Source organism: Plectropomus leopardus, chromosome 7 (genome assembly GCF_026936395.1).
Source record: "Plectropomus leopardus strain MGB_pleo_1.0 chromosome 7, ASM2693639v1, whole genome shotgun sequence".
Taxonomy (NCBI): Eukaryota; Metazoa; Chordata; class Actinopteri; order Perciformes; family Serranidae; genus Plectropomus; species Plectropomus leopardus.
Genome location: NC_142182.1, coordinates 22,632,588 through 22,650,208, shown reverse-complemented (window position 1 = coordinate 22,650,208; position 17,621 = coordinate 22,632,588). Strand labels below are relative to the sequence as shown.

The following is a 17,621-nucleotide window of genomic DNA, read 5'->3' as shown; positions in this document are numbered from 1 at the left end:
TAATTAAAACATAATTTAATAGTATTGCACTCATCTGTAACTATCTAAAACTCCAAAACCCAAATGTAACTTTAATCAATTATTTTTTGCTTTTTTAATTTAAGTACCTTAAAGCCTCCTACAGACTGTGGGATTTTAGCAATCTCATAACTAAGGTTCTTATAATCTTTAAGTTTTGTGCGAAATTGGGTGTTCAGTTGACCAGTACCACCATCCTTTTTTAACCCCGAAGTTTTTAGTTAGACTTCTACTAAAATGTGTAGAAAATCTTCCAGGTTTCTGTGATTAAAAAAGCAGATTTGGGTGATAGTCAAGAACACTTTCATTAGAAAAAGGGGCTCTGACATCACTGAAGTTGCCACCCATTTAAATGCGGGAGTTTGAAAGCAGTGAGAGCACCTTACACAGTAACAACTGCATCGCCAAATGGAATATACACTCTTGTCAACCTAGTGGACAACTGCAGCTGTTAAAGAGACTATGAGTAAGTTCTCTATTTAAATCAGGTACATGCTGCACAATTCATGCTTAAGTTATCTGAAAAACTTTGTCTTCAACTTTGATTTCAAGAAAATAGTTCCTCACAGCATCGTGTCAACATTCCCAGAGATTAGAAAGAAGTGGTTGCCAAACTTACCCGGTCAGCAAACTGAAAGGTTAAGTGTTCCCAGGAGGGTTCATAGTAACAGCTCAAGGTTCTCTTCGTCTGTCTCTGTCCTCTCTTTCACTAACTCTAACTTTGTCTCGCTCTGTCTCTCCCGTCTTTGAGCCCAGCTGGGGCTAACCACCACCAAAGGCTGCTGGAGTGGGACTGCTCAGAGTCTAAACGTGACTGGCCTTAAAGGTTTTTCTTGGGGAGAAAAAGCCCACATCCCACTGTCAGTCATGCAGCGGAGCATAGTTTCAGCTGGGCCGCCATCCAAACAGACATGAAACTATTCTATTTCGGTCTGCCATATGAGCGGCGGTGCAGCTCAGAGGAGGGGGAGAGAGATTCTGTGGTGGGGCATGTAATTGCAGAGTGACCAGTTATGGTGAGATGTAATTGCAGACCTCATCAGATGGAGAGAAACTGCCAACAAGACAAGGTAAAGGACTTTTAAATAAGACTTTGAAAAAAAAGAGAAACAACACAGACCACATAAATAAATGAGGAGCTGGGTTCCAGATGTGGCAGCAAAGGGAGGGAGGGGAGAAGAAGAAAGAGAGGGAGGGACACAAAAGAGGGGGAGATGAAGGAACTGCCGTGGCAGCAGAATGAAATCCCATTTCTGACACGGTGAAAAGGTGTTTACCTTCCCAGAAACAGTCGCATAAGACGGAAAGGGGAATTGGGAAAGGTGAGAGGATGTCGGGCCAGCCTTATGTTGTTTCTGGACCTTTACCATGAGTGCTCCTGGGTATCTGGTTTCACGTCAGCCTTGGAAATGACTACCTTATGGAAAAATTGGGAGCTTTAAAAACCAGGAAGGAAAATGAAAATATAAACGGCAGTCGGCTGGTTCCCATTACAAGCAAGACTCAGCTGGTCTGGGTAGCTGAAGTTAATATCGCTACGTATTCTTGAGTGAATAATTGTCATGTGATTATGTGAAAGGGGCGGCACCACACTCACTCCAATGTGCACATAAGGGCCTGTTACACTATATAAAGTCAATAAATATTAGCTTTAGTTTAAATCTGAATGTAAACAGCTAATTTCCTCCAAATCTTTACCTCATTTCCTGGCAAACACAAAAGGGGTTTGCTCATTGAAGCACATTTAGACGCACATTGCTATGTGTGAAGGTAATTCTCAGCCAGACACGTATTTTTAAAGGACTAGATCTACATTTTAAGAAATATGCCTATTTGCTAACATACCAAAAGTTGGGCGAGAACATTGACACCATTCTTCAGCTTCCCCACCAAATATGAAGCAAGAGACAAAAGGCAGTTAAATTAGCTTAACATAAAGAAACAGCTTGCTGTGGAAAAAGGTAAACATAATTAGCTACTAGCACCTCTGAAGCTCACAAATTAACAAAATCCTATTATTCAATCCATAGGTTGAATTTTTTTTTTAGTTTTTTTTTTTTTTTTTTTTTTTTTTTCAAGAATCAGGCTAGCTTTTTCCCCCTACTTCCAGTCTTTATGCTAAGCTAATCTTATTTAGTATACAAACATGAGAATGATTTCAACTTTTTCATTTGAGTCATGGCAAGAAAGACAATGAACCAAACAGGAACATCCAGATGGAACATAATCTGGATGAATAACGAAAATCCTATTGACATTTAAAATAATGCAAAAAACTAAAAATATGGCCTTGGAACAGAAGCTTTCTCAACAATATGTTGCAACAAATCGCTTCAACCAAACAGACGTCATATGTTCATACCTCTATTACCACCTTAAATTAGCATATCTACCGGTGGACTAGCTTGTATATAAAGTTTCATTTTGTCCTCTGTTTTTTGTTTTATTTTATACGCTTTCATTTCATAACATGTAAAACAAACAATCACTAGAAAAGTGTGATCACTGATAAATATATCCAGTCTTTTAAGACAATTCTGGTTTAATGTATCTATATCATACTTTTACAATGTTAGCGCCATTAACAAAAATACCAACAAAACAATCAACAAAATATCATAAAACTTAGATGGTCTTATTCACTTAAAATCTTACCTTTGCTCCTCACATGTTCTTTCAGTGTCCCATCGAAATCTGGGTTCCAGCTGTTTTCCTGGTGGGTCAGTTTGAGTTGCAGCACGGTTGGATGTTACAGTCTAACGTGATGTACCCTAAAGGATTTTAAAAAATAAAAAAAGAAAGAATCAATGAATCAAGGACAACATGTAAACAAGTAAACACACAAAACTTGTCACATTAACAAAGGAGACACAAAATCATATTCTCAGAAGCACATATGACACATTATGTAACAGTGTGTGTGTGTGTGTGTGTGTGTGTATCACAGCAGGCAGGGAGAGCTAACATTATCAAACTATATGCTGGTCTGAATACCTTGTTTTCAAGCCACCAGCTACACAGCAAGCGGCCCAGTTTAAAGCACTCTGTCCAGGCTGGAGGCTCCGAGCTTGGCGATGAAGACTCAGGGCTCCGACATGGCCAGACCAGAACACTGGAGTCCGCTTTCTGTGCAGCCGGTTGCATTTAGAGCAGCATAGCATTAGCTCCTCTTGCCTGCTGCTGTGTTTTAGTAGCTAAAAATCTTGTAAAATTGCTGCAACTACTTTAACCAAATAACAAACCTTACACAAATCCTTTCACCAGCTCCACCATACAGTGTCTAAGACACACAATGCCTGAGCAATGCAGATTAGATGGATTTAGCAGTTAGCATGAGCTACAGTTAAGAACAGAGTATTTAGTGTGCCTGCCTCTTACTTTAGACAGTGCCCACGGTGACAAAGGATGTAAAGTGATCAGGATCCTGTTTTGACGTCACTTCAGGAGTGATTTCTAAACGGCTAGTTTCAGCACAGCACTACAGAGCAGGCCAGCCCATAACTGAGGACTGGGTTGTTTTATTTCATAGTTTGTGTTAGCAGGAACACCAGAGACCCAAAGATTCATATAAATGCACTAAAAAAGTAGGTTTTACATATCAGGGGCTCTTTAAGGGTTGCAATTCTTAACATAATTAACATTGTGAAATGGTCACAGATGAACCAAAAAGGATGGGTTGGGTTTAAGCAAGGGTGTCCAAACTTTTTTGAATGGGGGTCAGATTAAATAATGTGCAAATACTTTGGTTCTACTTGCTTCTTGCATCATATGGGTTGTATGGGTAGAATGAGACAAACGCAACTTTGAAAATTGGTTAGGTTCAGAAAAAAAGATCACGGTTTGGCATGAAATAGGTATGTTTGTTACTAAAATAATGTAATGTGACATATCTCACATGGAGTATGTCAACAAACTACATTACATTGTAAAGAATCTCAACATAGGGACACAAACACCAACCTCCTGGATGAAAGTCCTATGTTAATTTGACACATCCACCTCCATGCACTTTCCACCTTCCCATTTTAAGTTGACTTTGATGTCTTTCTACTGCTTTTACTTCCTCTTTGCTCCTGTTATGATTACTACAGCCACGAGAGGTTGCCGCCAAACAATAAACAGAAAAAGGGTTTGTAGCTAGTGATTGTCGGATTACTGAGGAGGATAGTGTTGTGTGTTACTTCCCTCAATATGTTTAGACAGTCACTGTCATTTTTCTAAACTGATACCTTTGTTTAATAATCCTTTTTTCAGCTGCCTTTGGGAAACACCATTTCCCATAAGCCCTTTTGCAGGTTAAATGTCAAGGTTTGACAGAAGAAGTGGGTTAAGGGAAGTTGTAGAAGTTTTTACACAGCAGAGATTACAACTAGAAAGCTGAATAAAAACTTTGGAGAAGAGCCTTCATGAATTTTATAGAAATGAATGAAATTAAGCGACAATTTTGTTCCACAAAAAATAATTAAAGTTTCTTAAATTAACAAAGGTTTAAATTTCTAGCAACTGCTGTAGTGGATAGGTCAGCTATAGTGCCATAATGTGTCTGTATGTTAAAATTGTAGACTATTGACAATGAATATTGTTAATATTGAATTATTTTAGTTGAGTACCCTTGGGATAGAGGATTAATGCTCATAGAGATGTTGCATTGAGTTACAGAGGCTCATGGGACAGAGGCCAGGTAGGATGTGACATCATGAGTCAGGCTCTCTATTTCCCTAAAATGTCAAGCTATTCCTTTAAAACATTAAAAAGCTCTCAGCTTTTGAAATTAGTTTGTGGCATAGGTTTCTGGGAACTGGACTTGCGACACGTCTCCTCGCTAGAGATGGGGGTCTTGGTTTCTCTTATACGAACCATCTAATTTCGAACTGGAAGGGCCCCATTCAAAGCAGCTGTGTGCCATTAAGACTGCTATTCTCATTGGCATCGTGGGATTGTTAGATTACTGCTGAGAGAGAAGCTTAAAACCAAACCAACCCACGAAATCAGCGCTCAACCTCCCGTCCCCCTCAATTATCAGAATATGGGGGTATTTTTCCCTCCTCAGTCATGCAGGAAAAGTTTCCGTGTGGATTCTTGTATGATTCCAGACAGACAGATAGTAAGACAGAGAGAGAGCACGAGTGGAAAGACTGTAAAACCAACTGACAGAGGAAGGTTTTAAGGCTTCGGGGGAAAAGAGCACAAGTCCCCCTTTTCTGTTTATACTTTGATAGCATAAGGTCACATATTTTTATACATCTCCTCTCATCTGGGAATTAAGATGTCATCCAGTTGAACAGTTTCTTTCACATCAAATTATTTATGGCTTTAAGTTTTTAGCATGGACACGACACGGTCCGGTCTTAATGGTTTCTCACATAATTCTTTGACTTTACTAAATGACATGTTTTACAAAAACCTTGGTTCCTCGTGTGATGCAAACTGTGACAAATGTCCTGTATTTGCTCTGTTGCACACTTGGCATTCATCCGTGCAACCAAATAGGATCCACTGTATCCTGTTTTTCAATTTCACCCTTATTAAATGGGCTCATTATCCCCTCAATTTCCAAAACTCACATCCCATATTTGTCATCCAAACAACTGAAGGGCCTTTATTTATCCCCCCTTCGAGTGCTTTTTTACCTCTGTGTGTGATTTTTCTGGAAACACAGCACCTTAAATCCATACAGGGAATGTTACTGTTGGCTAACTAAAACTGTAATTATGCATTTGCATGTTCTGCTCTAGTTTGTGCAATTAACATGATTTATGTGAAATAAATGTTTTGTTTCCTGTTGAAAGTCTTTCTAAACACATCAAGTTTCATGTTTTATTATTCACTAATGATGTTCACCTTTTTCTTTTTGTCTTTTTCAGTGGTTTTCCTGTACCCTTTACTCAACCCTTTTCTCAATGATCCTGCAAGTAGTACACGTAATTTCACTCTGTAAGAAACCGACTGAAGCGCTGCCCAGTACAACCAGTTCTCCCCTGATGACTGGTTGAAGCAGATAATGGTTCGGAGCCTTGCTGAAGAGCACCTCAGAGCTAATTTTAAAAGAAAAGAGAAAAAAGGAACAATTTTCCATTCCTTGAATTCTGCAGTTGGTCCATATTACAGCCTTTACAGAATGCATACTTTACAGATTTTCAACCAGATATCCCTCCTTCTCCAACTGACCCTCAGGCTGTTGCTCAATGTACAGGCTGTACTACGACTTTTTTTTTGTATTTACTGCCACCATGGACAGTGCCACCTCTCTCTCTTCAACTCAGACCAAAATCTGATCAAATGGTAAAACTAGACAGTGCTGAATATAAGATTATGTCACTGCACTGCCTATGTCTCCCCTAATATGTTTTCAGAAACGCATTTCAATGCCCTATTAAGCTGTAATAATGAGAGTTTGTGAAGAGGAAGTGGGCACCATACTGCTTCTTGCACAATGAAAATGGAAGCCAAAAAGCTGAGATCAAATAGTAAAACTAAGTGGTGCTGATCAAATATAAGCCAAGATTGTGGCGGCATTAAGTGATGTGACTGTAGTGTAGTTTGTGTATAGCCTAACTTTTCAAATGACTTGATTTGATTTGATTTATGTAGCACACTTTTCAGGGACCCTCAAGGGGCTTTACAAGTGATGTTCCCTACGAAACTACCAATCAGTGCATACAGTCTCTTAAGATTGATAAGAAAAAACAATTATAAAATGTTTTTTAAAAAATGTATATCTATAGGCTATAATAAATAATATCAAGAATAAAGTATGAAATATTACATTAGCTTTTTACTTCTGCTGATTGCATTCAGGCTTCAGGAATCATATACGGTGTTAATTAAAGATAATCTTGTTTAACAAAACATGTAAGCATCATAAACATTTGTTTGCCAAAGAGCTTATTTTCTGCAACAGTCCAGTCCAAAATCCAATGAAAAATTCCTATAGGCTTCTTGATGAACCAGGGTGATGCTAACTTCCATGTTGGCCTAAAGAGAAACATCATCCCTGGAAAACTCTTTGACAGCTTGGTTTTGTTTATAATTTTTTTTAAATTTCTAAATGCTTAATGTGGTCATTAAATTAAAATTGGCTGAATAAATAAGTTGAAAGATTGAACTTGAATAAAAATTATAGTGACAGTTCTCTGAGATGCTCTCACCCCTTAAAGGTGCAAAATGGTTTAGACTGCTTCTGCTCTAGGATTCATTAAAAAATCCAGCTAAAGCCGAGTGAGTAACTACAAGTGCACCACCATTGTCATGTCTTTTCCCAAAAAAGGGCAATCGGGGTTTCAAAAAAGAAAAAAGAGAAATGAAGAGAACGGGGAAAAATACTATGTAAAAAAGAAGAGAGGAAGGGCAGAGGCCAACAAACTGCTCAAGCATATAGGCCCAGAATTCAGTGTGACACCCCTGTCAACAGGTCACTGTCTCACGCCTCATCAGTGTTAAAACAGCCTTGATGAGTGACACTGTTCAAAAATCATCATCATCATCGTCATCATCATGTGAATCTTCACTTTTTTTAATATTTTAATAATATTTTTTTCACATTTTGTACAAATAAACAAACAATAAACAGACCACCTGCTGGGGCCAAGTGTTCACGTTTATCACCACTTGAGACACCTTCTTATGCTTTTGTAACTTGAGTCACACCTGTGAGACTCTGCAGGACTCCACGGGAACTTTAGTCAAGATAATTATGTTGCCATCTATTGGAGTGCTGCTGTAAAAACCAGAGAATCCCAAAATGTTACCCTGCATGTGATAGAACATTTTCAATGATTAGAAATGAGCCGGCTGGTAATAATGCAGTGTGTAACGGCAGCACATTCTTTAAGCTGTATCTGAAATAAAGAAGACTATATTTTGTATTCTGTAAAGCTCTGAAATGTGTGATTTCTCTGCACAAAAAGACCTCAGATCTCTTGCATATTTGTAAATCGAAGCTTTTGGCTTCTGATGAACAATTATTGCATAAGTGGCTGTCTAAACTGATTCTGATTAAAAGTGAATGTTGTGCATTTCCATTTACTGGAGCTAAAGAAGAACAAGTCTGACTGCAGGTTTTGCTGCCTTTTATTAAGCAATTACCCATGCAGTTTTTTTTAATCTTGTATCATCTCAACATGCCGCTGTGGTGTCAGTCTGAAAATTACTCCCAATGAATCTGATGTGTTTACACCCACAGACTGTCGCTGCATACAAAGTGACCCAACCTTGGATTTGGTATTTTTGCAGAATTATATATGTGTGCTACAAATTTTCAGCATGTTTGTATGTATCACTGGGAAAGATTGTCATTGACATCAATATTCCAGCAATTAATGTACAAATATAAGCTACTTATAATATAATCGTTCAAACGTCTTTCTTAAAACCTTTTGAAGAACAACACAAGTACCCCAAACCCGAGTGTATCTAAAATACATTTTAATCTTGCTGAAATTTGTTTTCACAATATTGTTTACAATATTAATCTGTCGTCATTCTCTTCATCCTCGCTCGGGTCTTCTTTATCATCTCAAAACAGAACTGTACAATCATGTTCATGTAAATTGTTCTACATCAAGGCACAAGACAACAGCCGTTGTGGGGGGGGCCTTGGGTAGGCTGATCTTTAATGGCGTCCCTCTGGCACACAGAAAAACAGGGTACCCTCGGGAAGAGAGGAAGTTATGGAGGATGTATGGATCTCACATGGGGAGGCAATAGAAGAAATGTGCTCTAACGAGGTGAAAGGAGGAAAAAAATAAGTTGATAACCACTGCAGCTTTCATTTTATTTTCCATTGACACTCATGTATAAAAAAGAGGAATCATCAGGATGTTTTTTTCTTCAGAAGTTCATTTGTTCATGTACATAAACTAAAGTGCTTTTTTTCTCTTTTTTTTCTCTTATTTTGCTGAAAGCAAAAGGTTTCACTAACAGGATGGAAATGGGGACGAGAAGTCCTGTGGTGTTGTTTTTCTTTTCCAGTAAGAACGTGAGGGAGTGGATAAAGGGCCAGTTCTTTTGGGAGGGTTCTGCTTGATTTTGTTTTTGTTGATTTTTGTTCTCAGGGTTTTTTTTCTGATGTTTTCTTGTCAGGTTACAACCTGAGAAAGAAAGAAAGACAGAGACACATTTATTTTAATTACTGGTGTTCATCATTCATAAATTACAAGTCATTATGAGATGAGTGCAAAATGTTTTAACCCTAACCATTTTTTTTAAAAATCACATCACAAGTCAATTTAGGTATTTTGGTCTAAATTTTAATCATGCTGCTTCCATTTTTTTTAAATTCAAATTCTTTTGTTGCAACTTTTTCTCACTTTTTAATCAGCACTTGTGAAGGATTATATTGATTTGATGATACACTTCATTATCACAGGTGCTGGATTATAAAAATTGAACAAAAGCAATGAAGAAAAGGTGAAATTCACAGTCAAAGGGCAAAAACAGAAGAAGAAGAAACTTTATTTACCGTGTCCCTGAAGGTTTTTGGAGTGCTCACATCTGGACGCTTCTCCTTCGTCTGCCAAAGGCCTTGGCGCCGACGTTGGTTGGGACAAAGTTGCTGTTGCCCATTCCCCCCGACCGGCTGAGGAAGTCCGCCAGGCGGTGAGTCACGCAGGTTGCCGTGTTGCAGGCTCGCTTCTGTGCTGTAACGCTGCTTCAGGAGAGCAAACGAGGGGTTAATGCCACCAAGATCTGGTGTGACATTAATACAGTGTAAACACAGACACAGTATCTCTGCACACATTGATTTAAAGCACAGAAAAAAACACAATGTACAAGTTAAAAATATGCATCAACCATGCAAGGTTTAATTGCATATTTTCTTTGTCATTTTCTTACCTCTGAACTCGATGAGAGCTCCACAGGTATATTAAAGATGCTCTAAAATGCTATTTTTGGCCATATTTTCAAACATTAAGTACATACTGACAGTTTTAATTAAAATACCCCTAAGAATGAAAATGAGCTAAGGCTTCCTGGTAGAAAAATACGTTTATTGAACAAGAAACATGGTGTCGCATGAGTGGATCATTTATTTATGGTTTCGATTGAGTGATCTCGCTTAACTCTTAAATTTCAGGGGCTTTGAAATGCCTTCAGATGACTCCACGCACAGTACACAGAGATGGATGTCTGAACTGGCTCCTGATGAAAACTAAGTCTGATTGTCTGAAATCATAGGGACAAATCATTCTCTGCCAAAAACAGGGGGAGAAGGAGGAAAGAACTAAAAGTTGCTTGCAGTTAAAGGTCGTATTCTTCTCAGTCAAGCAGGTCAAATCAACATGCACTTGCACAATCCAAAAACAATAAGGTATGAGGAGGAGGAAGAGGAGGAGGAAGAGATGCAGTAAAGGTAAAAGAGGGGCTGAGGGGGGATGAGGAGCGGTTAGATGCTGTCAAACGTCTCGCCGTAGCTTGCATAGCTGTCGCTCTCAGGCGCACTGCGCTTCTTGCCGGGCGTTCCTGCTCCCACGTTCGTGCGAGGGAACGTCTGCAACTTGTGCAGCTCCTGAGACAGTTTGCCCAACACGCAGGTGCTGAGGTTGGAGCACCGCTTGGTTAGGGGCCTGTCCATGCTGTCGGGGAGGGAACACACAAAAAAAACACATGCAGAGAACAGGCTCATATGGAGAAAAAAAACATGCACTTTCTTTATCTCTTTCTTTTTCCTTCCATTCACGCACCATTCCTCTTACATGCATTTCATTCTCATGCCATCGCAGGTATACAAAAGTAAAAATAAAAACACCCCCCTTTCAACAGCATCATGCTTCTGCTCCCCACCAATTCAAAGAACCTGTCCTCCATCCCTCCATGCGCCAAACCACCATCCCCACCCCCATCCCAGTCAATCCCCTCGTGTCACATCTTTTACACCCACAGAACAAACCAGTCGCTTCCCACTGTCATGCAACTCCACTTAATTGACATCATGCACACTTATCCGTTCCGTTAGGCTGTTCACATGCCCGGCAGGCAGGCTGGAAACAGTAGTCCGTTCCAACAAAATCAAACTCATCCATGCGGGAGTGGGATCATGACAGAGAATAGGGATTTTTATTTGTGTATTTACATTTTTACTTGGATGTTTTTCTCTCTTTTGGTCAGCTAAGATGTACATACCTCTATGCCTGACTGAACCCAAGAGAAGTGCTAAAGGGACGCATTTTCAGTGAAACCAGAATATGATATGGTCCCTAAAAAGATGCCCAGACTACCATTAAATTTCACTGTCCATTTTTTAAAGGAAACTGCATTTTAAAAAAGGGGTTAACATAAAGAGTCATGTGTTTGTCGCCTGCGTACCTGTTTCCTTCAGTTGCCTGCTGCTCCAGCTCCTCTGCCGTCATCTGCACAAACTCCTTGACAATGGCGTTGAGTAACCTTCGCGCCTCGTAGTCCGTGAGCGTGACTCGGTCTGACATGGACTCTAAACCCGGTCTGTGAATGAAGGGGTGAGCAGGGCAGGTTTAGGGTTCAGAAGGGATGGTGGGGGGAGGAAAAGGCACTGAGATTAGGTATTAAATCCTTCCATAGAATTATCACCTGCAGTTAAAAGGAGGGGTGTTAGGGTGGGGTAGGGTAGCGGGGAAGTGGCTGGATGGATAGGAGGGGTCAGGGGGGTTGGCTGGGACGTCACCAACTCGGAGAGGAATGACGTCTGAGTTGGAGGGCCACTGGCCAACGCGGGGAAACAATCTGCGGAAAGTGCCCCATCGGAGAGAGGGGCTGATGTGCAAGCAGCTTAAGATTTATTACAAAATCGATAGCTTCATGGGTACAGTGTGGGGAGTGGCTTGAATGGGGCTTCATATAAATATATAGATCTCATTTATCTCTCCCTGAGTGAGTTATAGCTTTTTTTCTGTCTTTTTTCACTTTTTGGTTCTTTTTTGTTTTTAATAAGCTTATACAGAGAGAAAAAATGTGAGGTATTATTGTCTAAATTTATACAAAGTATTGGATCTAAATTCCTTTTTCATATAAAACTATACGGTTAAAGACACATTTTGAGCCTTATAACTCTCAACTGGAGCCCATACTTAATCCTGCTCATTCAAAGGGCTAAAAAGTAGTATCATAAATTATTCAAAGAAACCAGAAAAAATATATTTAAAGTTTGTGTGCATGCACATCATTAAATATCATCTGCTGTAGACTATCTGTGGATGAGTTTGCATTTCTTCATGAGTGTAGATTTTTGTGTGGAACGCGGGGGACACTCAATATTTAGAACATGTGCATTTGTCCCCCCCAAATACAGAGAAGCAGAGGACTTTTATTTTCACAAAATTAAAGAATAAAATTATGTGTAAAATTTACCAGAATGCAGGAAATTAAATGTGTGATGCTCTAAATTTTGTGAGCAAGAACTCCAAACCCCCACTGTTTCATGTTAAAAGAAAAACTTACACCCATGTATCTCTTTCGTTCACTAACCTCTCACATTTCTATTATCATATTTTTCTAGCAGCACAAAACATATTGTGATTACTTTTTTTTAAGGTGTTGTTTCTGCATCGACTCTCCTCTCCATGCCACTGGTTGCTTTTAATTCTAACAAATTTTACCCCCGTTTTTTTTTTCCCACATGTGTCAACTTGCTGGTGAAATGCATGTCAGTAGGAGTGTGTAGAGTGTAAAATGTGAAGCGTCTCACCTGGCAGGGGCAGCTTGTGAGCAGTACATCTGGCAAATGACCAGGGCGTAGGCAACGAGGAAAGCAGAGATCTTCAACATAACCATGGTCCCCTACACGGCGAGAAAGACACCCTTCGTCAGCTACTTGTGCACAATACTGCTGTTATTCACACTCTGAAAAAAGTTTGCCAAGAAAAACTACAAAAATTGACATACATCTAGATTTTCTCTCTTGCTTGTGTCTGATCCGCTTGTGCTGTTTGGGAAGAAGTTGCAACAAGAAAATAGGGCTTCCTGTCACTTCCCAGAGACTTCAGCACATCTTAGCTTGCCACTGTTTAGCTCTGTTCTCCTGCTGCACATGCTTTTAACACAACACAACACCCCTTTAAATCTGAGCCACATAACAATCCCCCCTCCTTTGCAAAACGCACTGTTCCTCCAAAACATCCAGCCAAGAGCACAGCACAAGTAGTTCTCTCATGTCGTACGCTGCAGGTCGCAGAGAGTGACATGCCTGCGAGTAGGTGTGTGTGTGTGTGTGTGTGTGCGTGTGTGTGTGAGGGTAGGTGGGGGTCCTAGACTGTGCAATGCATGTAGCTTGTGCTGGAAGAGGTGGGGTGAAAAAAGAAGAGAGGGAGGGGGGACTCCAAGCTTGCCAACTCCCTAAGGGACCAGTGCATTAGTGTAATGAGCTGCCAGCTCTCTCTCTCTCTCTCTCTCTCTCTCTATCTATCTCTCTCTCTCTCATACACACACAAACCTTGTTCCTTCTCTCCATCTCTTCTTTTCCTCTTTCACTTGCTGTCGATCATTTTAGTCCCTTTTTTCTGTCTTTCTTCCCCTTTCCACACATTTTTCTCTCTTTGTCGGTCTTTGGCCCTCAAGTATTTAACTGGACCCTCACAAAATGGTTGGTGTTGATGCTGGTGACCCCAGTGGCCACACTCCAATCCCATTACCAACACTCTCACGTCACCACACTCTAACGCAGTGACTGTCAATATACCCCCTCTGATCCACACACACATATGCAAACAGCTTATCAGATACATTTATAGTTCTGACACATCGCCCCAACATTAAAAGTCAACACTTACCTTCAGTGATAATCACCCAGCAAAAAAAAAAATATATATATCTCTATGTATCTCTATGCAAAATACAACAAGTTCTCTCAACTTGCAGAACAACTCTTGATTCTGTTGCATGCAGCGCCAACGCACCAGCCTATATATCCCACCACTTGGATTTGTGCATTGACTGTGTAGGTGTTTAATTATCCACTGGTAGCCAATCGCGTCGCTCTGATGCTATGGCAAGCCAATGGGATGCCCCCTTTCAGCAGTGGCTCACTAATAAGGGATATGGCTTTGCGCTGACGTCATTCCCCAGTCAGTAAGTGCTCCATTCACAAAATCCTTCAGTCATTTGGACGATTTGCTTTCCCCCCCCCCCCCCAAATTTGCATTGATGTCATTAATTAAATAGGAGGCAAAGCAAACTGGTGTCCGTGGAGAAGCATCACCAGCAATAAATATTTTAAGAACCTTCCAAAAATGTTACATTGCATGCTATATCTCAAATGCCAAATCGATAAGGGGGGGCCCCCCACCCCAGTGCCCCACCGCCACCCTCCCAACTACTAAGCACTTGCAGGCGGAGCCATCTGCTGGGGAGGGATGTATACTACACAGTGACGCACTCCTCGGCCCTTCATTCATAACACTGTTTGGATAGCACTACGCCCACTGTCAGCTCAGTATAGACCATAAACACACAATCAGCTTATGTAATCTTGATTTGATTTGGGCCGATATGATGTGAATCCCAAATAATGAACTCATGGCACTTCACCTATCATGCACCAAAACATACGAGTCAACTCTAATGAATTACTTTCAAACTCTGAAGCATTGTGCAGTTTTTATCTTCTCCAACTTAAATTGTGTGTTTGTTTTCTCATATTTCTTGTCTCACAGCTGCTACTGTATGTAGCATGACAACCTCCCAGTGAAACATCAAACCACATTGAGTTAATAAAGTGATACCACAGTCAGTCCAGTAATGATCACTGCCGCCCGGGCCTCCACCCACACACTGAGTAAACGAGTTGTCCTCGGCAAAGACCGATCGATGACAGCCTCTGACAAGAGCCGTTTCTCAAAAGCAATTACACAACTGTTTGTCGTGCACCATCGTCTCAATTCCCTTCCTTTTCATTAGTGTGCAGAACACCATGTGTGTATAGTATTTGTGTGTGTGTGTGTGTGTGTGTGTGTGTGTGTGTTTGTTTGATCTGTGTCTGTGTGTGTATCTGTGTGTGTATGTATGCACTCAGACTCTCTGCACAGTGGACAAAATGAATGGGTGTACAGTAGGTGTGTGTGTGTGTGTGTGTGTGTGTGTGTTCTGGATATGTCAGGGTAAGAGAAGGGGAGGGGTTCTGTCTGCGTCATAGAGGAACCCCATTAGACAGGATGAGCCTTTTAGTGCTATTGAGCCACAAGGCTCACCCATGTCAGACGCTAAATCATTGCTGAATAGACAGCTGTTGGGTCTCAAGCCACGACTACAGACCTACATCACTACTTTCTACCTGCATATCCACAGTGCTGCCTAACTTTTTGCACAGTGTGGAGCAGAGTGATACATTCCAGGAGAGCACTAACTGTTTAGATATTTTAACTTTATCCTAAGTTAAAATATTTAAAAAGTATCAAATATCAAAAGGCATCAGCCTTTTGATATTTCATCCAAAACTGTTCATCCCAAACTGTTCCCCCTTCCGTGCCCTGCACAAATGGTTCATGGTAGACAGTGATGTCGTATAGTGTCAATAATGTAATTTTATTTAGTCTGTTCTGCATACACAACAACTATTGCATGTCTGTCCATCCTGGGAGATGAGGGAGGGAGAATGCCAACCCAACAGGTAGCAATATAACCCTGACCTTAAAGCCATGTTGGCCAATCACACAATCACAAATCTAAAAAAAAATGCTATAACCAGCTGTCCACCTCACCACAACATTTTTTCAAATTGGCTTCAAAGCCCAATGCTTTTCTTGGGGGCTCAATTAGAGCCAGCACTTTTTTGGCCATGTCCGTCATTAAATGAAATATCACCTCATTTGATGCTGCCTCGGAAAAGGAGATACCAACACCAAAAACTCCACTTTCCCTTCATGTCAACAATGAAAACAGAGCTTTTGAACATGTTTACTCTGGACAGATTTTCACAAGGTCCAGTGTCAGTGACCTAAAACAGAGTTTTTATTTGGACAAAAGGCCAGAACACACAGAAAAAATCCGAAGTCATTCAGTACTACCACTTTTGCAGTGCTTTGCCCTTAGATCAAGACCCAATAGCCACCTTCCACATCCGCATGATGCGCTGCCAGATGGTGTCACCAAACAACATGGCTGGACATAACCATTGCACAGCTGACAGCACTTGCTGCTACAGCATGAGAGTCAGTCAGTGACAGTTGAGGACACAGCTGGACAAGAACCTGTCACATCAGCATGACATGCCACTGAATGGTGTCAGGTTGAAAAACTGCTGGTACCTACATAATAAAAGGAGCACAAAGGTCCCTAGAGGGCAGGTGAGAGCAACCCTGGACTTTCATGCAAGAGTCTGGTGTTCACTTCCTGTCTGAATGTGATGTGTTTCTACACCTTACCATGTGCATCTTTTGCCTAATCCTACCTATCCTTGCCCTATCTGCGTAATCCTAACCATCAATGCCAGCATGTGCGTTTGTTGACATCCCTGCATTGGTTGCCATGTGCTTTTGTTGCCTAAACATAACCATGTGCAGCGTAATCCCACTATGTGCTTGTGTTGACATCATGGTTGTGCCATCCTGAGCATCAATAGCAGATGCAGATGGACACCAAGAGTGTAATATGTACACATGAGTCCACTGCAAAGCTGCAATATGTGACGACTTGGGATGAGAACATGTTGAAAATCGCCATGCATGTGTTGATCATAGGCTGCATTAGTTCTGGCTAGGTGTACTTAACTTTGCAATTGCTAATCTGCCACACCAAACTCTCTGAGTCTGAGATTACATTAATAATTACTTTTGCATTTACTTACCTACCTACAAACCTAAATATGCCACCTATATACCCATTTATTTACATCGTGTATTAACCTACCAGTCTTACTTTCTATCAGCTCATTTAATGCTTTTAAAGACGGCATAAAGAGAACAATAAATGTATGACCGTAGGAGAGTGTGTTTATTGCACAGAGAGAAAACCAAAGGACAAACAGCTTGTAAGAGTTCAGTCTTAACTCCAGTTGAAGGTCTATATGATCATCTACTGTATGTGCGGAGTGTTTAAAGAACTCACTTAAAATTGATTGGGCAAACCCCACCACACAGTGGGCTTATGTGTGAGCAGGTCTCTGTGTGCGTCTGTGGGTCTATAGATTGTAATCCTGCGTGTGGGTGACTGTATTTATACTGTACGTGCATGCTCTCATATAAGTGCTGCTTGTTCTTTCAGTGTGGGTGTTGCTTTTGGGTCATCTAGACCCCAGGGAGCTACACAGGCCATCCTGACTCCTATAAAGTTTTTCCTCAGTTCCTGAAAAAACTTTTGAGTCGTGAAGTCGATACAGTAACCTTTGAAGCCAGGCCTCCCCCAGCTGACATCAACACGCCCACCCTTGTGTAAGTTATTACTGGGGACACAATGACAGCAGCATCTGCGTCTGCTGCTGCTGTGGTCTTATTGGCTGTGAACTAACATTATGTTATATGTCATCCTAATAGCTAAGCTCTATTGGGCCAATCAAGCAGCTCATGTGTAAATGTATAAAACAAATAAATGAAAACACTTGTAAAAATGTTGCTAACACACATGAACTGTGTTGGTCATATTACTGGACTGCTGTGCCCTTAGTCAATGTAATGACGGAGCTCGTTGAGGGATGGTATAGG

At 40.7% G+C, this 17,621-nt stretch overlaps 2 protein-coding genes across 6 annotated transcripts in view; both read right to left on the bottom strand.

Moving 5' to 3' along the window:
• Positions 1-1,025, bottom strand: part of insc (INSC spindle orientation adaptor protein) — a 67,543-nt gene extending 66,518 nt beyond the window's left edge. The window contains exon 1 of the mRNA XM_042496374.2: positions 638-1,025. The gene's annotated coding sequence lies outside the window, so the exon portion shown is untranslated. The remainder of the gene's footprint in view (positions 1-637) is intronic.
• A 7,395-nt stretch (positions 1,026-8,420) lies between these two features.
• On the bottom strand, positions 8,421-13,911 carry LOC121950511 (calcitonin gene-related peptide 1). 5 transcript variants are annotated; one of them, XM_088080218.1, is made up of 5 exons: positions 13,421-13,445; positions 12,677-12,768; positions 11,323-11,457; positions 9,479-9,667; positions 8,421-9,107 (listed from the first exon to the last, which is right to left on the bottom strand). In XM_088080218.1, the coding sequence occupies exons 1-4, from the start codon at positions 13,436-13,438 to the stop codon at positions 9,505-9,507; spliced, it is 408 nt and encodes a 135-aa protein (XP_087936344.1). In that variant the 5' UTR covers positions 13,439-13,445; the 3' UTR covers positions 8,421-9,107; positions 9,479-9,504. The 5 variants fall into 5 exon arrangements, with proteins under 5 accessions (XP_087936344.1, XP_087936345.1, XP_042352467.1 ...); XM_088080219.1 differs by having other exon boundaries at positions 9,479-9,664; positions 13,421-13,444; XM_042496533.2 differs by lacking the exons at positions 8,421-9,107; positions 9,479-9,667; positions 13,421-13,445 and adding exons at positions 9,680-10,592; positions 13,758-13,911.
• Between the last annotated feature and the right edge of the window lie 3,710 nt (positions 13,912-17,621).